At 33.6% G+C, this 18,497-nt stretch overlaps 1 protein-coding gene across 2 annotated transcripts; it reads right to left on the reverse strand.

The window, feature by feature from the left end:
* Positions 1-1,718: 1,718 nt before the first annotated feature.
* Positions 1,719-8,356, reverse strand: LOC109808638 (uncharacterized). Of its 2 annotated transcripts, XM_020371705.3 has the most exons (12): positions 7,977-8,354; positions 7,031-7,345; positions 6,842-6,950; positions 6,659-6,752; positions 4,776-4,863; positions 4,602-4,685; positions 4,038-4,134; positions 3,833-3,920; positions 3,529-3,634; positions 3,231-3,323; positions 1,992-2,355; positions 1,719-1,860 (listed from the first exon to the last, which is right to left on the reverse strand). In XM_020371705.3, the coding sequence occupies exons 1-12, from the start codon at positions 8,151-8,153 to the stop codon at positions 1,757-1,759; spliced, it is 1,719 nt and encodes a 572-aa protein (XP_020227294.1). In that variant the 5' UTR covers positions 8,154-8,354; the 3' UTR covers positions 1,719-1,756. The 2 variants fall into 2 exon arrangements, with proteins under 2 accessions (XP_020227294.1, XP_082915673.1); XM_083059547.1 differs by lacking the exon at positions 1,719-1,860 and having other exon boundaries at positions 2,171-2,371; positions 7,977-8,356.
* Between the last annotated feature and the right edge of the window lie 10,141 nt (positions 8,357-18,497).

Consider the following 18,497-nt stretch of genomic DNA (forward strand, 5'->3'; position numbering starts at 1 on the left):
CGGGGACGGGGATGGGGACGGGGACGGGGACGGGGACGGGGACGGGGACGGGGACGGGGCGGGTAAGTATATACCCGTACCCGTACCCGTACCCGATTTAATTTATCGGGTTTTACCCGTACCCGTACCCGTACCCGGTCAAAGCGGGTATTCCCCGTCAAAGTCGGGACGGGTTCGGGTATTACCCACGGGTACGGGTTTATTTGTCATCCCTAATGACACAGCAGTGGTAAGAATGGTTCTACTTTCTGAACTATATAAACAATGATAAAGAATCAGAAAATAATAAATACTAGGATTTTAACAATGTGTAATTTATATATTAAATATTTATATAATTAAAACTTAAAATAAATTATATATATAAATAAATACTATATTTAAATATATAAATTATATGATAAATTTGAATAAATATATATTTTAGATTTAAGATAAATAATTTATATTATAGTACAATATTAGTTTTATTTATTAAAAATTTATTTTAAAATATTAAAAATAATTAATTTATAAATAATTATGATAAATAAAAATTAAATTAGGTATAAAGTTAAAAATATTCCTGAAAACCCTATGATTAAAAAAATTCTTAAAAATACTCTCGTAATAATTATTTATTTTATATATGTAGGTTGATTATTTTTAACTTTCGCGTGAAATATTTGAATTGTAATTCATTGAGGTCTAGCATGATAATTTAATAGATATATAAATAAAAATAACTAAATTTACGCATTAAAAAAATTAGTTAAATTTATTTAATTTAATTAATTTCATATAAAAACTAAACTTTACTTACTAAACTACCCTTAATAGTATTTTTTTGAAAATAGTTATCACATTTAACTTAAAAAGTATTTTTTGGAATAATAGCACTAAATAAAAAAAAATGGTTAGAATTTCCTTATATTTAAATAAAAAAAAAATTTAGGTACTAGTCCAGAGAGACTATAAAATACGTATATTTTAACTTTACGAAATTGAGCACAGAATTACAATTCTAAAGTATGACTAAAATTGGAATTGTCAATTCTATTTCGAAGTCAAATTCAAGGCACCAATCGCCACCCTAAAACTTGAGTGCTAATTCTACATATATCATTATATATTTTAGTTCTCTATTTTCAATCGTAGTACCCCTTATTTTAAATTGAATTACCCTTACGCCAATCAATATTAACCTAAAATTTAAATATTATGATTTTGCCTTGGCTATATCAAGAGCCAAGTAGATGTACAACAATAATGCAGAACATACATTCCTATCCTTCCCCCAGTAACATATCCACCCTTTAATCTAGAAGTGTCTTAGTGGGGTTTATAATATATAGCAGGTAGCCTCCAATGACTATAATTCTCTGAGAGACAAGAATTTCCCCGGCACACAAATCGCTCTCTCCCTAACTATGTATCTGTGACCCACGATGTTGATGTTATAGTTGAAAAACACCCACAATTAAAGTCAACAGAAAAATAATGGCAGGCACTCCAAAGTACGGTTTTCCAAGAACCAATTTCACATTATTCCTGTAATCAGACATATATTAATGACAGCCGTTTTTTACTTACAGTAAGAGGCCTGAGAGTATTTGCCTTCCCATCCCCACAGTGCCATCAATGGCATGCTCATCCCAGTATATACAACAGAACCAATTGGGTTTATCTTTTTACTAGAATCAAAATGTTAAAACTTGGTAATCAACTGGATAAAAAGATAAACCATATAAAAAACGATAATAATAGCTTTAACCCACTAAGTGAGGTCAACTACATGAATCACACGGCACCGATGGGCTCGATTAAAAACCAGAGGCCACTGAAGGCACCCGTGAGAAGTAAATCGCATGGTTCTTAGCCCTGTGAAAAGGGGTAGAGGGAGACTAAGAAGGACATTGAAAAAGAAATATTAAAAGGGTTTCAAAGTGAATACCCTTTCAAGTATTAGCAAGATTTTAGTCATTGTCTATGGCTAGAATTGCCATTCTTACTCGAAATTGAAGGCTTCTCCTTGAGGCTGGTAGCTAACAAGTTTTCAGAGTTGCTTGATTGGCTCTCGGCAGCTGCAGGTCTCATCCAGATTTTTATGTGCCCCTCCCGACAGGAGGTAAGTACAGATTCTTGGGTAAATATCAAGCCTGACAGTGGTTCAGTATGAACACAGTGGGTAACAAGTGGAGAGATTTTTGGAACATCCAACATACTAGGAGCAGGTTGCAAAGTACCCAACGGGACAACATTGTCCCATTGGGATGACTGGCTTCCAACACTGTAAGTCGGGGATCCACATGAAGGACGTCGCAAGGGTACCACGATCTCATCCATTTCCAGGTCCCACAGAAGCAATTGTGTGTCCTAACCACCAAAAGATCTTTAGTAGTTTAGTGCATTCATGCTCATAACAGTTTGAAAAAATGCAAGCACATAAAAGGTTGGGAAATTTCAGGAATGAATATATTCATAACCCCCAGTTAATGATCATAAAGATCAAAGGCCATTTTTAAAATCTAACATCACACATACTACTGGACATGACATACTTCACATATATACACAAAGGATCCTCTTGTAATTTTCACATGACAAGCATGTCATGTAAAGAGTAGAGACCTTAAATAGGGAATCACAAATTTTGACAGGTTTCCACATTTAATGTCTTTACATTTATCTCTCTCTTTACATGACAACTTGCATGAGACCATTCATTCCCATATATAAATGTAAGGGGTTGGGCAGAGATGATCTTTTCAACAGGCATTCTCGCTCTGCAACATGTTCTACAGTAACCAATTTTCATAACAGACATAATCTGGGGAATTAGCAGTCATATCACTACATTGGAAAAGTTATATCAACAAAAATTATAAATATAACTAAATAAGGCCTTCCTCATTAATTTTTTTTGGCTTCAAATGATTTAGCTTTAATCAGGCATACAGTTGGTATTCCATAATCTACTAATACTAAATCCTTGGAAGCCTTCACAAAATCCATACTTGGAAACTGTGTCTAGCCTGAATTTTCCCACAAAGTTACTACATAGCCACAACTAGCAATCACCCAATTTCTACAATGAGATACAGAAATATATTTCAAAACTACTAATCATGTCATCCCGATATCCTGAGATAAAAGGAGAAAAAAATCAGGTGAAAAGCACAATCAGGAAGTAAACCCAGTGCTACAATAGGAGACAGAAAAATGTAATATGAAAACATCTGTCTGAGTACCTGACCAACGGAACCAAATCGATATCTAACTATCTCTCCATTGTCATCTGAATTAGGTGATGACCAATATGAATCAAAAGCCACTCCGCTGACCTGATCAAACATTAAAGCATCAAAATTACATATTAGCAACAGTCTAGTGCAGGGTTTGGGGAAGGTTGGTTGTAGACAACCTGTATGAATGAATGCAAGTTGAGAAGATATTTCTATGACTAGAAACCATGACCACCAAATGGCATCAAAACCTTATTAATTCAAACTAATGGTAGAAAAATTTTGTTTAGTCCATGCAACTTACCCATGAGTTATGTCCCTCACCCCATGCCACAACCTTGCGATCTTCCATACTCCAAACTTGAACTAAATCATCCTCTCCTCCAGTCAAAATATATTTTCCATCCACGCTGTTAAAGCAGACTTTTCATTATGAAATTGTATTTTTGAAGTATGATTTAAAGGAATGACAATGAACCGTACTTAAAATAGAGCAAGTCAGGCACTAATACTTTAGAAGCTCTAGAGTAAGAAATGAACTAAGGAAATAGGAGATATCGAAAGATGGCAATCCATTACTTAATTTACTAAAACCAAATATGCCTCACCTCCAAGCACAACATAACAAAGCACCATAATAACTTTTCCCACCACATATAAGTTGTTCTTTTAAGTAATCAAACACTCGTAAATAACCTGAATGAAGTAAAATAAATTCATGAAGATATTTTTGTATAGAAAATGAAATAATAAAGCACTACAATAATGTACTGGAGTTGTATACAAAATATATATATATATATATATATATACCATCTCGTCCAACAGTTGCTATGTAAGCCCCATCAGTTGAGAAAGAAATACTGTTGATTGAACCCTGACATATATGCCATCTGGCTATTGGATTACTCTGCAAAAGTCAATATTAAAAGGGAGAAAAAGTCATAAAGAAAATGAGAGAGAACGCAAGAAATTATCGATAACTGAAAAACCTATAATCCATCCTATACAAATTATGCTATGAATGTATTAAATACATGGCCAATCAAATGTTAAGCAATCAAATTTCAATTTGCAACAGTTTGGAAGAACTAAGTAATCATAAGTTCACAAGGCTAGAGAATAATACTCATAAATGTAAAATAGTTTCATATTGTCAACACCTTGCATAGTTTGAGCTGCGACACCACAGATATTATAGGACACTATAAATGGTAAAGTACATAGTTTGTAATGCAGATACATACACATATAAAAACACATGAACCAAACTTAGCAAATTATCATTAGTTTTGGAAAACATTCAAATGTGGAAATTTTATAATGCAATTATTCATATGCATATTTTGTTGAGAAATCAAAAGTCAAACTCGATACCTTATTGTAACGTGCATGGGAAACAGAGAATTGTGTTTGATCTTTGACAACTGGGAATGAAGAATCACCAGCACCATCTTTGTTCTGAAAGTGAAATGGAAATGAAATATATGCTCAAATCACCATAGTAGCAATTGAACCAAATTAGCACATCTCTTGATTATTGAGCCTTGCCTTTTCATATACATACAAATTCCCATCAGCATGAGCTACAACAAAGGCACTGTCACCTCCAGGCACCCAAGCAATACAAGTACAACGGCTGCTCATAGCAAAAAACCATTAACAAGAGCTAGTTTTCATAGTGTCCTTTACACAATAATCCAATGTATAAAGATCTTTAATGTAATTTGGACATTTTTAATAACAATTAACCAATTTAATAGCTTCTCTGCTACTCATTGCCATTTAACACCATTGAATTTCACTGCAAACCAACATTTACAAACTTTACCTAGGATGAATAATACAATACAGTAAAGCATGTGTACACAATTAAATTACTTTTTCCATCAATCAAGAATCTTCATCAAAGAGAGATTAGTTCACACCAATATGAATGACTAGCTCATGGACACATTACTACAGAAGCAGCATAAACATGAAGGCTGAAACAGACGGAAAACAGAAAATATGGAAAGAATAACCCTACCATGTGAACAGGAAGACAAAATATGCTTAAATTTAGCACATAGCCACAATAATGTAAAAAATAATGAAAAAGTTTATCAAGATTAAAGATAGCTTAAGCAAATGGCACTCATAGCTCCCCTGTACATCTAATGTATCTCTGAACAACTCCATATGATGATGGTCAACTCTTACTATCACAGATAACCCGTAACCATGCCCATTCTGAATTAGGACTGAATCAGCCCCAAATTTAGAGCTATCAGCATAATAACTCAGTATATACTTTACAGCCACTGCAACATGAATCAAATGAATAACCAGTGGCGGAGCTAGACCATAAGAAACACCACTAGTTGAGGGGGCCAAATTCATTAAAAATTTACAAGTAAACTATTAAAAATAAAGGGGGGATTGCAAGGGGACAATGCACTAGCCACCATTGTCAACCAAGGTTGTCAAATTTCCAAATTAACGTAAACTAAGAGTTTACAATCCTAAGTAGAGAAAACAAGTTAACAATATTAAAAACTTTTGCAGATAAATTTGGGTAAATTCTTTAAACTTGTATAAACTCTTACAAACCTTCGAGTCAATAAGCGACTTCGAAATCGAATGTAATCCTCCTCTCGCACCCCCTCCTCCGTCCCTCACCATTGACTCCAAAGTGTTAGTGTTTTACTATGACTCAAGATTTGAAGAAATCAACTTCTTTTTGAAATATTTTGACTTTAGGAACTTGTGTTTTTATAAAGCTATATATAATTTGATCTTTTATGTAGTTTAATCTTATTTAGTACTAATGTACAATATCACTTTATTATTGTAGTTTACCACTTAGCATTTTTATGGAGTTGAAATGTTGAACTATTGTTGTCTTAAAGTATAATGTTATGCATGTAAGTCATTAATAAGTTTTTTAATATTATTTTTATAATAACTAAACTCTTAACGAATTTATGAGTCAAGCCTACAAGTAGAGGCTACAAAACCTCCACGAATATACACAGACTCTCAAATTTGACAACCTTGTTATCACTAACAAATAAATCTGTAACCAGCAAAGTAAAATATTCAGGGTAGTCATACTAAATCAAATTTAGGGACGAATTTCAGAGTGATAGATGGCAGTTAACTAGTAAAGGTACAGAAATTATCAAAGTTTTGCCATCCAGGCATAATATTAACTCCATATTTGTGTCTTATGATATGTTCTAAAAAAACTCCCAAGATCACCCTCATCGAAAAAGGAATATCCCAAGAAAGCAAAGAATGCTTGCTGCATATAAGATTACTCTAAAGTCAAGAAGCCTCCTCTGAGACAGTAATATAAATTTACAAAAGCTAGCAAAATAGTTACGTCATGCAACAATTTTGAGAGAAGCTGACACTAGAAGCAAAAAACATCGCAAGGGATCAAATAATGCCTGTTATTGACAGAACCATCCTTGTTGTAATGCTGGGCCCCAACAAGCTTTTTACCAACATCCTGTAATTGTTGTCTCAGTGACACTGAGTAAACTACAATAATACACAGGAATAAATTGACATATTTTAATTTTTCCTTCCAAAATAGAAATTTAATTCTAGAGAAAGCTTCTTTTGTTTACCATCGCCAGTATTCATGCCAATGAGCAAATCATGCCCGTCCTTAGAATCCTGATCAAAGGCATGGCACGTAGGATTTGAATTACTGAAGTGGATAGACTTTATGGGGTCCTACAATGAACAAGAAACCTCTCATGAATAAATAAAATCAAAATACATACAATCCACCCACCCTAACCTCACCAGTATACCTTGTCTTGTGAATTCAAATCACTTATGAAAATCGCATCCCCAACATTGAAGATCAAGTAAGCTCCTTTCCCATCAAAATTTGAATTGGCTGCTGAATTACTTGAACTAGAGGCACCAATTGAACCAATCCGAGAGTTCCCCCCAAGGTTCTTGCCACTACCATTGCCTCCAACAAAACTAAGAGACCGGCCTCCATTGCTTCCTCCCCACAATCTCGCTGCTGCTGATCGTACCCCCATGCTGGCACTGAAACTCGAAGACAGCCCAGTCGGTGTTGAAGGCAACGGCTTGTCCTTGAGAAGTGCCAGAGTTACCTGATCATTCAACCCGACCAACAAGTTGCAAAAGATTAAGGCATGTTCGATTCCTTTTTCACATTTTTTTTTAATAATTGTTTTTAAAACAATTTTGCATTACTCAGCAACCAATTTCTTATAAAAATCTATTATATTTTGAAAATTGTTTCCAAAACAAATATTTTAAAAACCAAAAAACAGAAACAGCATATAGACATTTTCTCATCATTGCTCATGAGACAAACTTTTAGAAAACAAAAATGAGCTCTGGGGACAAACACTCTCAAATATGCCAAGTAAACAAGCAAGGCCTAAAACACATCACATTCTAATTCCACCAACAGTAGCCAAAGCCATCACACACATAGATAAATGAATGAATAAATGATTAAATAATTAAATGTGCCTACCAGGCCCTCACTGAAATTGATAGCTAGTTATATGACAATAAAATAACCAGACGAATTGAATAACACACTTCTACCAAAAGAACCTATAAATCGTCTAAATTCGCTAAAACAGTTCGAGAACCCTATGAATGAATACAAATTCACGAAGCAAAATGTAGAGACACATAACCAAAATCCAAAAAAAAAAAAAAAAAAGTTAGAATAGAATCGCGAAGGCGGAAGAAAAAGAAGAGAGGGACCTGAGAGACGGTTTTGCCATGCGCGTAGTGAAGAAGAGTGGAAGGGTAAGTCTTATCGCAGTGAAGCTTGTATCGGCCTTCAGGAGTCTTGAAATGCGTCTTCAAGGCAGTGGATTGCGCTTGTGCAGTATTCGATGAAGAAGACGTTGAAACCATGCCGTTGGCGTTGTTGATCATGCTCGCGATAAGGATCACGACATCACAGTGGTATGAGTGTGTGTATGAGAAAGTGCTAGGGTTTGGCTTTCAATTGACTTGAATGCTTTGGATAGGAGTTTGGGCCTTGGAAGGCTGGTGCACTATAATGACTTAGTTTGAGGTGGTGTTGTTGCAGTTGCGGATCAAAGGAGGAGAAGAAGAATAAAGGGAGTGGTTTGCATCAAATGTTTTGCGGCGTCATTTGATTTGACGCTAACACCCCTAGGTCAACGTAATTGACGGCCATGATTTTTAATCTTTTTCAAATTACCTACACCTTTTTTTTTCTTACTATACTAATTTGTGATTAAATAATAATAATCTATAATCTATAATTATTAATAAAGGAAATATTTTTTTAAATAATTATTTTTATCTCTTTTTTTTTCCTATTCAGTTATACAATAATTTTTTATGGATAAGAGATAAAATAAAATAAATATATATATATATATATATATAATTATTTGTGTAATTGTTTAATGCACGAAATATCTAGGTCCCACTAGTAATAATATAAAGTCTTTTCATATTATCATACATAATAATATAAAGCCTTTTTGTATTATCATACATACATTATTTTCTCTTTTTAAAAATAAAATAATATTATTATAAAAAATAATTATTTTTGTAAGACTATATTCATTTTATAAAGTAACTAACTAATATCAAGTTAAATAAAACTATTAAAAAAACAACCATATATGAATCTCGTGAGATTATATATCAAAATTTTAAATTTTAAATTATTAAATATATACATCGATAAAAATAATACTAATTTGAAGGATTAAACGTGGTTTTTACAATAAATTAGACATAAATATGTGTGATACGCGGATAAAAAAGAAATTATTTATGATGATTATAATGAAATAAAAATTAGAAAATAAAAAATAAGAGTTAGATTAAATAAAATGTAGAGAGATATAATATATAAAAAGTAAAGCAAAAATATTATAGAAAATAAAAATTTAAAAAAATTGCCATATAGACAAACATACTGACATGACAATATATAAAATTAGTTTTATAATAACGCGCCGATATAATAAAATATAATTCAGCTTTTATATATAAATAATAAATAGATAGATGCATATATAAAAAAAATTATTTATGATGATAATGATAAAATAAAAATTAGATAATAAAAAATAAGAGTTAAATTAAATAAAATATAGAGATATAATATGTAAAAAAAATAAAGGAAAAATATGATGAAAAGATAAAAATTTAGAAAATTTGTCACATAAATAAATATGCTGACATGGGAACATATAAAATTAATTTTATAATAACATTTTGATGTAATAAAATATAATTAACTTTTATATATAAATAGATAAATATATAAATAAATATTTGAAGTATATAATTGACAATTATTCAAAATGCTAGGATCATAAAAAGCTACTGTTCTAAAAATAATTATCTTGAAAAGTTGGAATAGATAAGCACATGTATGAAATAACATTTTTTTTTTAATAACAAGAGCTACAAATAAAAAGAACCAAACAGAAAAGACCAAATCTAATTACATACGGGAAATTGAATTCCCATGCTATCAGCTACCAGAGCCTGGACTTATAGTTATAACCCCTTTCTTTCATAATAATAAATAAATAAACAAGTTACCAATGTCTTAAAGATTACTAGAACAAAATGAAAATCTACAAGAATTAGCACCGAATGCTAGAGATGATTTTTTTTTTTCTTTTTCTCTAATATCTTAAAATTTTGTCTTAAAGTGATTACAAAAAATCTGTGACTGAAAGGTAAATAAAATATAGTTAAAAGATTATTTTTTAAGATTATTTTGGTTGTCCATTCTATTTATATTTTCATATTTTTCCTGTTTAATATAGAATTTATAAGATGAAATTTTTGGCTTTTCACGATAATAAAATTTAAAACACCATTAAAATCAAATTCTAAGACATTTGACATTTATGATGTATTTTAATGTATAAATAGTTATTTTACTGTGTATCTTTTTTAAATAAAGTCTTAAAATGGACTTTTTGTCCCAAATAAATTGGCTTTTTGACGAAATTAAAAAATATATCAAAAGAATTTATCAAAGTAGGTGGTTTCTGTCACGTGTAACACCCTAATTTTTACAAATTATATGAAGGCCCAAAGTCCAATAAGGATGATTTAGTAGCCTAGAACATTTCGTTTCCAAACTGGAATGGGCTGTTCCAAACTACTAAAAAGACTTATAAACTCTAGTTGGGAATGGGTTGTTCCCAACTGGAACGGGGAATTCCAAATCAACAAAAAGGCTTGTAACCCTAGTTGGGAACGGGTCATTTTGGTTTAAGAATGGACTGTTCCAAACATGGTCGTTATAGGTTAAAATGCAACCCTAGAACAGGTCGTTCTGGATATGTGAATTTTACACATGACGAATGAGTCCAGAACGGGCCGTTCCGGATTTGAAACGGGTCGTTCTAACTAGAGCTGTCAAACTGGGCTCAACCTAGTAAGCCAACCCGGCCCACCACGAGTTCGAGCCGGGTTGGGCCAAATTTTTTTTGAAAATTTCAATACGAGCCAATTTTGAACCCGGCTCACTAACAACCCGACTCACCCAGGTTGAACCCGTGGTGAGCCAGGCTGACCCACCAACCCGTTAAAAAAAACTTATGCTTCAACTTTTAGTTTATTGGGCCCAATTGCCCAAATGAGCATTAGGGTTTGAATTATATTTGAATTATTGGGCCCAAAAGAGTATTTGAGATGATTTTGAATTATATTTGTTTACATGAGATTATTTAGATTTTATTTGATTGTATTTAGAATTATCATTTAATTATGATTTTGGGCTTTAATTGTATATTAAAAAATTATATATTTTTTTAAATTAGGTGAGCCAACCCGTTTAACCCACCAAACCGTGGTGGGCCGGGCCGGGTTCAATTTTTTTGAGCTCACTAATAAATGAGTCGGGTTGGTTGGCCCACCAAATGCTCAACCCATAGTGGGTCGGGCCAGGTTACCCGTTTTGACAACTCTAGTTCTAACCACTCTTGATGCCTATAAATAGCACGCTCTCGCACTCCCAAAAGCACATTTTTCACTTCTAACTCCTTTTTCTTCTACACTCTCTAAAGACCGAGGGGAACCCAGAGGAGGAGACCAACCAGATCCTGCTTTAGTTTCAGCTACTGCTTATTAAGGTACGGGGAAAAGGGGAATTATTTGTATGCAAAGTTACATGAGAGAATTGGGTAGAGGAGGAATTCTATAGGATTATGGGTAATTTTATAATTATTTTTGCCTGAGGAATTGATGATCCCATTAAAGTTTGCATGTATTGAGGATTAGGAATTTGTAAATAATTTGTAAAAATGATGATTTCGGAGAGAGAACAAATTATAGAAAAGTGTCTGTGAGTTAGGTTTTGGAAAAATTGGAGGTTTTACTATTTGAGTCAAGATTCTATTAAATTGGTGATTCAATCGGGTTTTATATTAATTTATAAATGTTATTGTTATATTATTTGGTAGAAATTGATGATCTAGATGTGGAATTGAGTTATGGAATATGGTGTGATGTCTTCGCACAAATGTATACATTATATGATGGAAAAGCATGGGCCAAAGGCCCAACCACTAGAGCTATGGCCAGGAGATTACTTGAAGACTTGTCTGCTTCAGAGCTTAGTGGGCTCAATGGGCTTGGTGGGCCTAGGGTGCTTCTCACATGGACCTTACTTGAATAAACACCATGTTTTATTGCATTTTATTAGTATAGGAAATTACATTGATTTTGGTCTTGTATTTTGACCATAGATTAGGTTTTATGTTCTTGGGCTTATAGTTGGGCTTCTTAGGCTTTGGGCTTTTGACACCCAATATTAGGCTCATTCTTCTTCTTGTAATTTTTCCTATTCATTGTATTTCTTAGGCCAATGTATTTCGGTCAATAGATTAGGTTTATATGAAGTATACATTAATAGGTGCATTAGGGTTCATTTATATGACATTTAGAAGTAATTTGAATTGAATTTGAGTCACATGGAATGCATGGAGAGGTTCCGGCCATGTGAGCTTCAAATTCAATCCAAATCACTCCCAAATGACATTAAAATGAGGTACCTATCCGGATTTGTCTCTTGGTTAAGCCTGAGTTTGAATTTCAAATTCAAATTTGAAATTCAAACATGGCGCCAACTAAGCTACACGGATTAGCGCCAATTTTGACCTAGTTTTCACTTATAAATGTATCTCTCCCACCTTGTACAAACACTTTTGAACATATATTGAATTTATGATTTCATATTCAGCAATTCTTCAAGAGTCATCGAAGTTGAGAGAAAACTAGAGAGAGTGCCTTCAAACACCATAGGAAACCTTCATTTCCTTCCCTTTGAAGTGAGCAATCTCTTGATTGTTAAGCTCGGATACTTCCTTCTAGGCTTAAGCCTCTTCAATCCGCGAGTTCTCATCCTTCTAAAGTGTGCAACACTTTGGACCTTTCTCCTGTGAAGAAGATCCGTGCTTAGGAGGAGCTAAGGAGGAGTCCACTCTTCACTTCTTCTACTTCTTCTATCATTTTTGGTATAAGAGCAAGGTCTTCAAGGAGATAAGTTGTTTCACTTTTTGAGTCCGTTTCTTCTTGTGTTCTAGTGTGTTCTTTGTGTTCTAATTGTCTTGATTGAGTTTCTTTTCGGATCTATATGTTTTGAATCACATTTTGTTCCATAGATCCATTGGTTGATTGTTTTTGAATTTTCTTCCACAATCAACATGTTTAGGACCTATTAGCTTGTGCTTATTTTGAATTTCTTTGAGTCTCTCCATTCTAGTATGTGTCCGTGATTGGACTCCATGCATTGCATTAGATTTTGTTTTTGAATCCATGTTTTGTCTTAGAATGTTTGTTTTGTCCTTATATGTTTAAGAATTCCTTGAATAGCATGTTGACCTAATTTTTTTTTTGAGTGCATTGTTCATCATTTGTTGCTCTCGGTTTGTGTTCTATTGTGCCTACCTATATGTGCTTTTTCTTTTGCCTTATTGTGTTCATAATTTGCTACTAGTTCTAGCAAATTTCTTTAGAGTTAGGTTTCCATTATGTCCTTAAGTTTTCAAATTACTTTCCATTAAAAAAAAAACTTAAGAAAATTTGTGTTACCTAAAATCTCAAGTGCTTAATCCTACTTCTAGTGCACTAACTTTGTGGATTCAAATTTAAAAAAAAAAAAAGAAGTAAGAGGCTGAAAACAGAGACAAAAACAGAGCCTAAGTTTTAAAAGTTCAAAAGAAAAGAGTACAAAAGGAATCCAAACACAAAACCTAAAGACTAGTGCACTAGTTTCATCATTTTCACTTGAATTTTTGGTTAACTTGTAGTCTCGGTTTCTATAGCTTGGATTCATAAAAAAAATTGAAACAAAAGGCAAATACCTTCTCTGGAATCTTAATTTGAATATAGAAAAAGAAAGAATTAAAAAAAAATAGATAAAGCAATTTAAATTGAAAAAGCCGAGAGGTGCACATTGACAAAAAAATACTTGATTCCTTGGCTTGTTTTGACTACTACTTGTTCTATACTTATCCAATTGCTTTCAAAAAAAATTTGTATTGTTCATCTACTCTAGTACCTATCTAGGAACCTTCCTAACTGAGTGCTAGCTTTATTTGGAGTCTTATTTTTCAGTTTTACTTGTTGAACCTCTTTGAGTCTTGTCATATATATATATTACTCTTCATTTTTGGTATAAGCTTTTCAAATTGTGCTTTTATTGCTTGTCTTGTTTTCTTTCATTAAATTCCCTGTGCTGGAAGTGACCTCAAATCTTTGCTTAAGGATCAAGCATTGCTCAACAAAGAGTAGGAAAAGTTTGGACACTAAGACTACAAAATTTTGACCTAATTTAGTGACCTAACTTTTCCTAAATTTCCTTCACTTGAGTGACCATTCCTTTCACCTTGTGAGGAGCCTCTGATGGAGGAGGCCCATGGGCTAAGGGCCCAACTACTAGAGCAATGGCAAGAAGGATGCATGAAGAGTGGGCCCAAGCCCAAGAAAGGCCCATCACTTTATTTTGTTGGGCTTTAGCTCAAGCCCATTAGATTAGGGTTAGTATAGGGTTGGGCCTTGGTGCCTTGTATTTTCTTTTGGGCCTTGTATTTTCGGCCTTTTGTAGTGTAGGAATTACATGTAGAGGTCATTTGGAATTTAGGGTTAATTAAGGTTGCATGTGTATTTTCATTAGCATGTAATTAAAAGCACATTTGGTGTGCATTTCGGCCATGTGCAACACATGCACATGGTGTGATCCGAAATGCAACTCAAATGGCCTCCTAATTACATGCCAAATGAGAGCACATGGAGGGGGTGGCCGGTTGGCACCAAAATTTGAATTTTAGAATTCAAATTTTGGCGCCTAGAGTTAAGTTAACCATACCATGGTTTTACTTAACTCTAGGTGAACCCAACTTAAACCCTTAACCTAATTTCACCTATAAATCTTTCTATGGCCGAGTCTTATAGCACTTTTGGAATTAATTGAATGAGATTTCTTCACTTGAAAACTCACCCTCCGAAAGTCCCTTTGGTTTCCTACTCTACCCTCCTTGAGTGCTTCTCTTTGTAGAGCTAGGACACCCTTTCTTCCGTGGAACTTAGCTAGAAGCAAGCTTGGGCCACCTTGAGTCTCTTTGGAGCTCCAATCCTTGAAGCTTCTTCCAAGGATCTGTGGAGACTTAAAGTTCTTCCTATGTGCATCCAAGTGGAAGCACATCAAGTGGTATCAAGAGCTTCGGTCTTCAAGAGATAAGTTCATTATCTTGTCTTTTGAATTTTGATCCGTGGTTCATCTTGTTCTTGTGCTCATCATCTTGTTCTTGTATTCATTTTGAGTTTTTTCACTTTTGAGTTTAATCCTACCTAGATCTAATTTTGCCTTAAAATTTGATGGATCTAGTTCTTGTTGCTTGAATGATTCATCTATGCGTTTATGATCATATGCTTCCATGAATCATGCTCTCTTCTTGTGCTTGATAGGAATTTTTCTGCCTAAGAACGTTTTTGGTTTTTTTGAGTCTTATTTGAATTTTATTCGGTCATTGGATTACTTGAGTCTTAATTTTGTTTTGAATCCATGTCTAGTAGGGTTGTGTAGTCCTTTATATGTTCATAATTCTTAGCATTGCTTGTTGATCCTTTAGAACTTTTCTTTGTGAAAATTGAATCAATTTTTCTGGATTTGGCCGAAATCTTGTATAAGCTCATCAAATTTTGTTTTGAATTGAGTTCATGAACTACTATTAGATCATTAGTAGTTTTCTTAGAATTTTAGGTTTTCCAAATTTTGAAAATGTCTTAAACAATTTGTGTATCCGTGAGTGTTTGATCTTAATGTTGTGGTGTGTGCTGAAAATTTGTGTTACTAATTCAAATTTGAATTTGAATCTTGGAGCCTAAAACCGTGAGCATGTGCCATTCAAAACTACAAGCATGAAAAGCATGTTCCATTTATCTTGAATTTGAATTTTATTTGGCTTGTCATTTGGCAATTCAAATTTGAAATCCGGTTTTTTAGAGTTTCATAAGGTGACCGAGACTTATATGATTTCTAAGTATTGAAAGAAAAAGGCAACTCCTAAGTTTGTAAAAAAAAAATATATTAGAAGAAAGATCAAAAGAAATTCAAAACAAAAGTGATTAAAGAAAAAAAAATGCTAAACCTAATTTGAAAAGTAAAAGCCAATCAAGGAGTTTGATTTCTCAATTGTTTGCTTCTCGGTTTGAACCTATTTTGAATCATAAAATTTTCAGCTATTCTACTCTTGAGTGTTTTTGGTTTTGAGCATCCATTTTAGAACTAATCTAGGTTAAATTCCTTCTTGTTCTAGTCATCTACATTTTTGTGTCATCTAAACTTGTCATTTCTTAATCTACTCTTGTTTTTCCCTACTTCTTCCATATTTTCTGGTTGTTCTTATAATTGTTCAAATCAAAGTGTGGCCTAAGTTTGACCTAGCCTATCTTCCTAGAAGCTAGTTCTACAAGGGTCATCAAAAGAAGCCTAAGAAAAGGAAGAGGAAAGGACATAGGTGGCTCTCGGATTTGACTACTTCAACACATACACCATAAACATTCTTGGCTGGAAAAATTGTGATTGCTGGACTGGAATTGCCGTGAAGATTGGAGGAGAAATCAATTTGAATTGTACTTGAATTTAAAAAAAAATATATATACATAAGCATTAGTGACGGATTTTAGAGACCAATTTTTCCTTACTAATTTGAAAATTTTGTTGCAAAATTGGTCACTAATCCATCACTAATTCTTGGTGGCTGTTTTTCTAATTTTTCTTAAAGCCACTTGTTCTTTGTATTTCACTTTGTTCATATCTTGTATTTGGCCTTTGTAGGAGTGTCTTGGGGGTGTCTTTGGTACACAACCATCTCTCCTTAGGAATAGAATTTTCGTTAGTACTTGGTGGGAGTGGTCCTTGATTGATCTTTGGTATCTCTCAAGCTCTCACCCTAGGACACGTTTAGATAGCTTTTTTTTCTCTTGTTTATCTTTTGTTTTAATTGCTTTCCTACAACTAGTATGCCATAGCTCATAAAACATCAAAAATAATTTTCATTGAAAAGAATTTGGTAAAGATTAACTACAAAGGGGATTAGTAATTTTTACTTGAAGAGGTTTGGTTTTTAAGTGGCTCTTAGTAGCTCACCTCCCTCGAAAGTTCAATTTGTATACATAATCCTCTAAGTACTTAGTCTTAACCTTGCATAAAAACAATTTCTTTTCAAAGTTCATTCATAAAAAATAATCTTTCACCTATAATGGAAGAATTTTCTACTCCTCATAGTGATACTAATTCAAGTGACAACAAAAGTTTTACTAAATTGTCACGTGAATTAAGATCACTAAAACTATGGAAAGAGCAAGAATTACAACAAAAACTTGAAAAAGAAACTCAATTTGCTCTAATGGAGGAGGAAATTCGTTTATTAAAGGAGAAAGATAAAAGAAAACATCACCATGGTCAACATAGTTCCTACACTCATAGTTCCACACTAGGAGAGTCAATGCATAACAGCCTAGCTTTAGGAGATCATTATCAACCACCTCCTAGGAGAATCCATAGGAACTCCAAGACAAGGGAATCTAGGGTAGATCTCCCTTATTTTCATGGAAAAGATGATGTGGAGGGTTACCTAGACTGGGAAATGAAAGTGGAACAAATCTTCACTTGCCACCAAGTAAGTGAAGAAAGAAAAGTTTCCCTAGCCACTTTGAGTTTTCAAGGTCATGCCATGTATTGGTGGACCTCTCTTGTGAGAGATAGGCGTCTCCATAATGAACCTCCAATTCAATATTGGAATGAATTAAGGAATGCCTTGAGGAGGAGGCATATACCCTCTTACTACACTAGGGAGCTTATCAACAAGCTCCAAAGACTCCATCAAAAAAATATGATTGTGGAAGAATATAGACAAACGATGGAGTTGTACATCATGAGGGCTGGCATTAGAGAAGAGGAAAATATTACCATTGCTAGGTTTTTGAGTGGATTATCCTATGAAATAAGAGATAAGGTTGAGCTTCTCTCTTATAGGGATTTGGATGATTTGGTTCAACTTTGCATAAAGGTTGAACAACAAAATTTACGAAAAGGTTTTAAAGTAAGCTCATACTCATCTTCTTTTTCTAAGGATAACTACAAGAGGGAGGGTAAGAAAAATGATTTTGACAAGAAAAATACTTCTTCCTCCAAAAATCTAGATAAAGGTAAAGAAAAAGATAAAAAAACAAACACCTCATACACTAGCACCAAGTCTAGTGACATAAAATGCTTTAAGTGTCTTGGGAGAGGCCACATTGCTTTTCAATGCCCTAACAAAAAAGTGATGATTTTAAGGGGCCAAGACATTTATAGTAGCCAAGATGAAGCTACTGCTTCTTCATCTTCAAGTGAGGATGAAGAAGAAGCAAGTGAAGGAGAATCATGTGAGGTCACTTATCCTTATAATGGAGAACTTCTTATGATGAGAAGGGTCCTCAATAACCAACCTAGTGATACACAATCCCAAAGAGAGAACATCTTTCATACAAGATGTAATATTTCAAACAAAGCTTGTTCTCTCATAGTGGATAGTGGATCTTGGTGCAATTGTTGTAGCACTAGGATGGTTGAAAAGTTGGGTTTGACTACCACTCCCCACCCAAAACCTTATCAACTTCATTGGCTTAATGATGATGGGGATATGGTGGTCAACCACAAGTGGAAGTAGAGTTTTCTATAGGGAACTATCAAGATAAAGTTAAATGTGATGTAGTTCCTAT

Source organism: Cajanus cajan, chromosome 7 (genome assembly GCF_000230855.2).
Source record: "Cajanus cajan strain Asha chromosome 7, NIPB_CcT2T_4, whole genome shotgun sequence".
NCBI classification, from domain to species: domain Eukaryota; kingdom Viridiplantae; phylum Streptophyta; class Magnoliopsida; order Fabales; family Fabaceae; genus Cajanus; species Cajanus cajan.

Bases quoted from the DNA above. Each gene is read 5' to 3' on its own strand.
- LOC109808638 (XM_020371705.3), bottom strand. From the start codon at position 8,153: ATGATCAACAACGCCAACGGCATGGTTTCAACGTCTTCTTCATCGAAT. The intron at 6,753-6,841 runs GTAAACAAAAGA...GTATTATTGTAG, and splicing joins TGGCATGAATACTGGCGATG to TTTACTCAGTGTCACTGAGA. The intron at 1,861-1,991 runs GTAAGAATGGCA...CCCTTTTCACAG, and splicing joins GGAGAAGCCTTCAATTTCGA to GGCTAAGAACCATGCGATTT.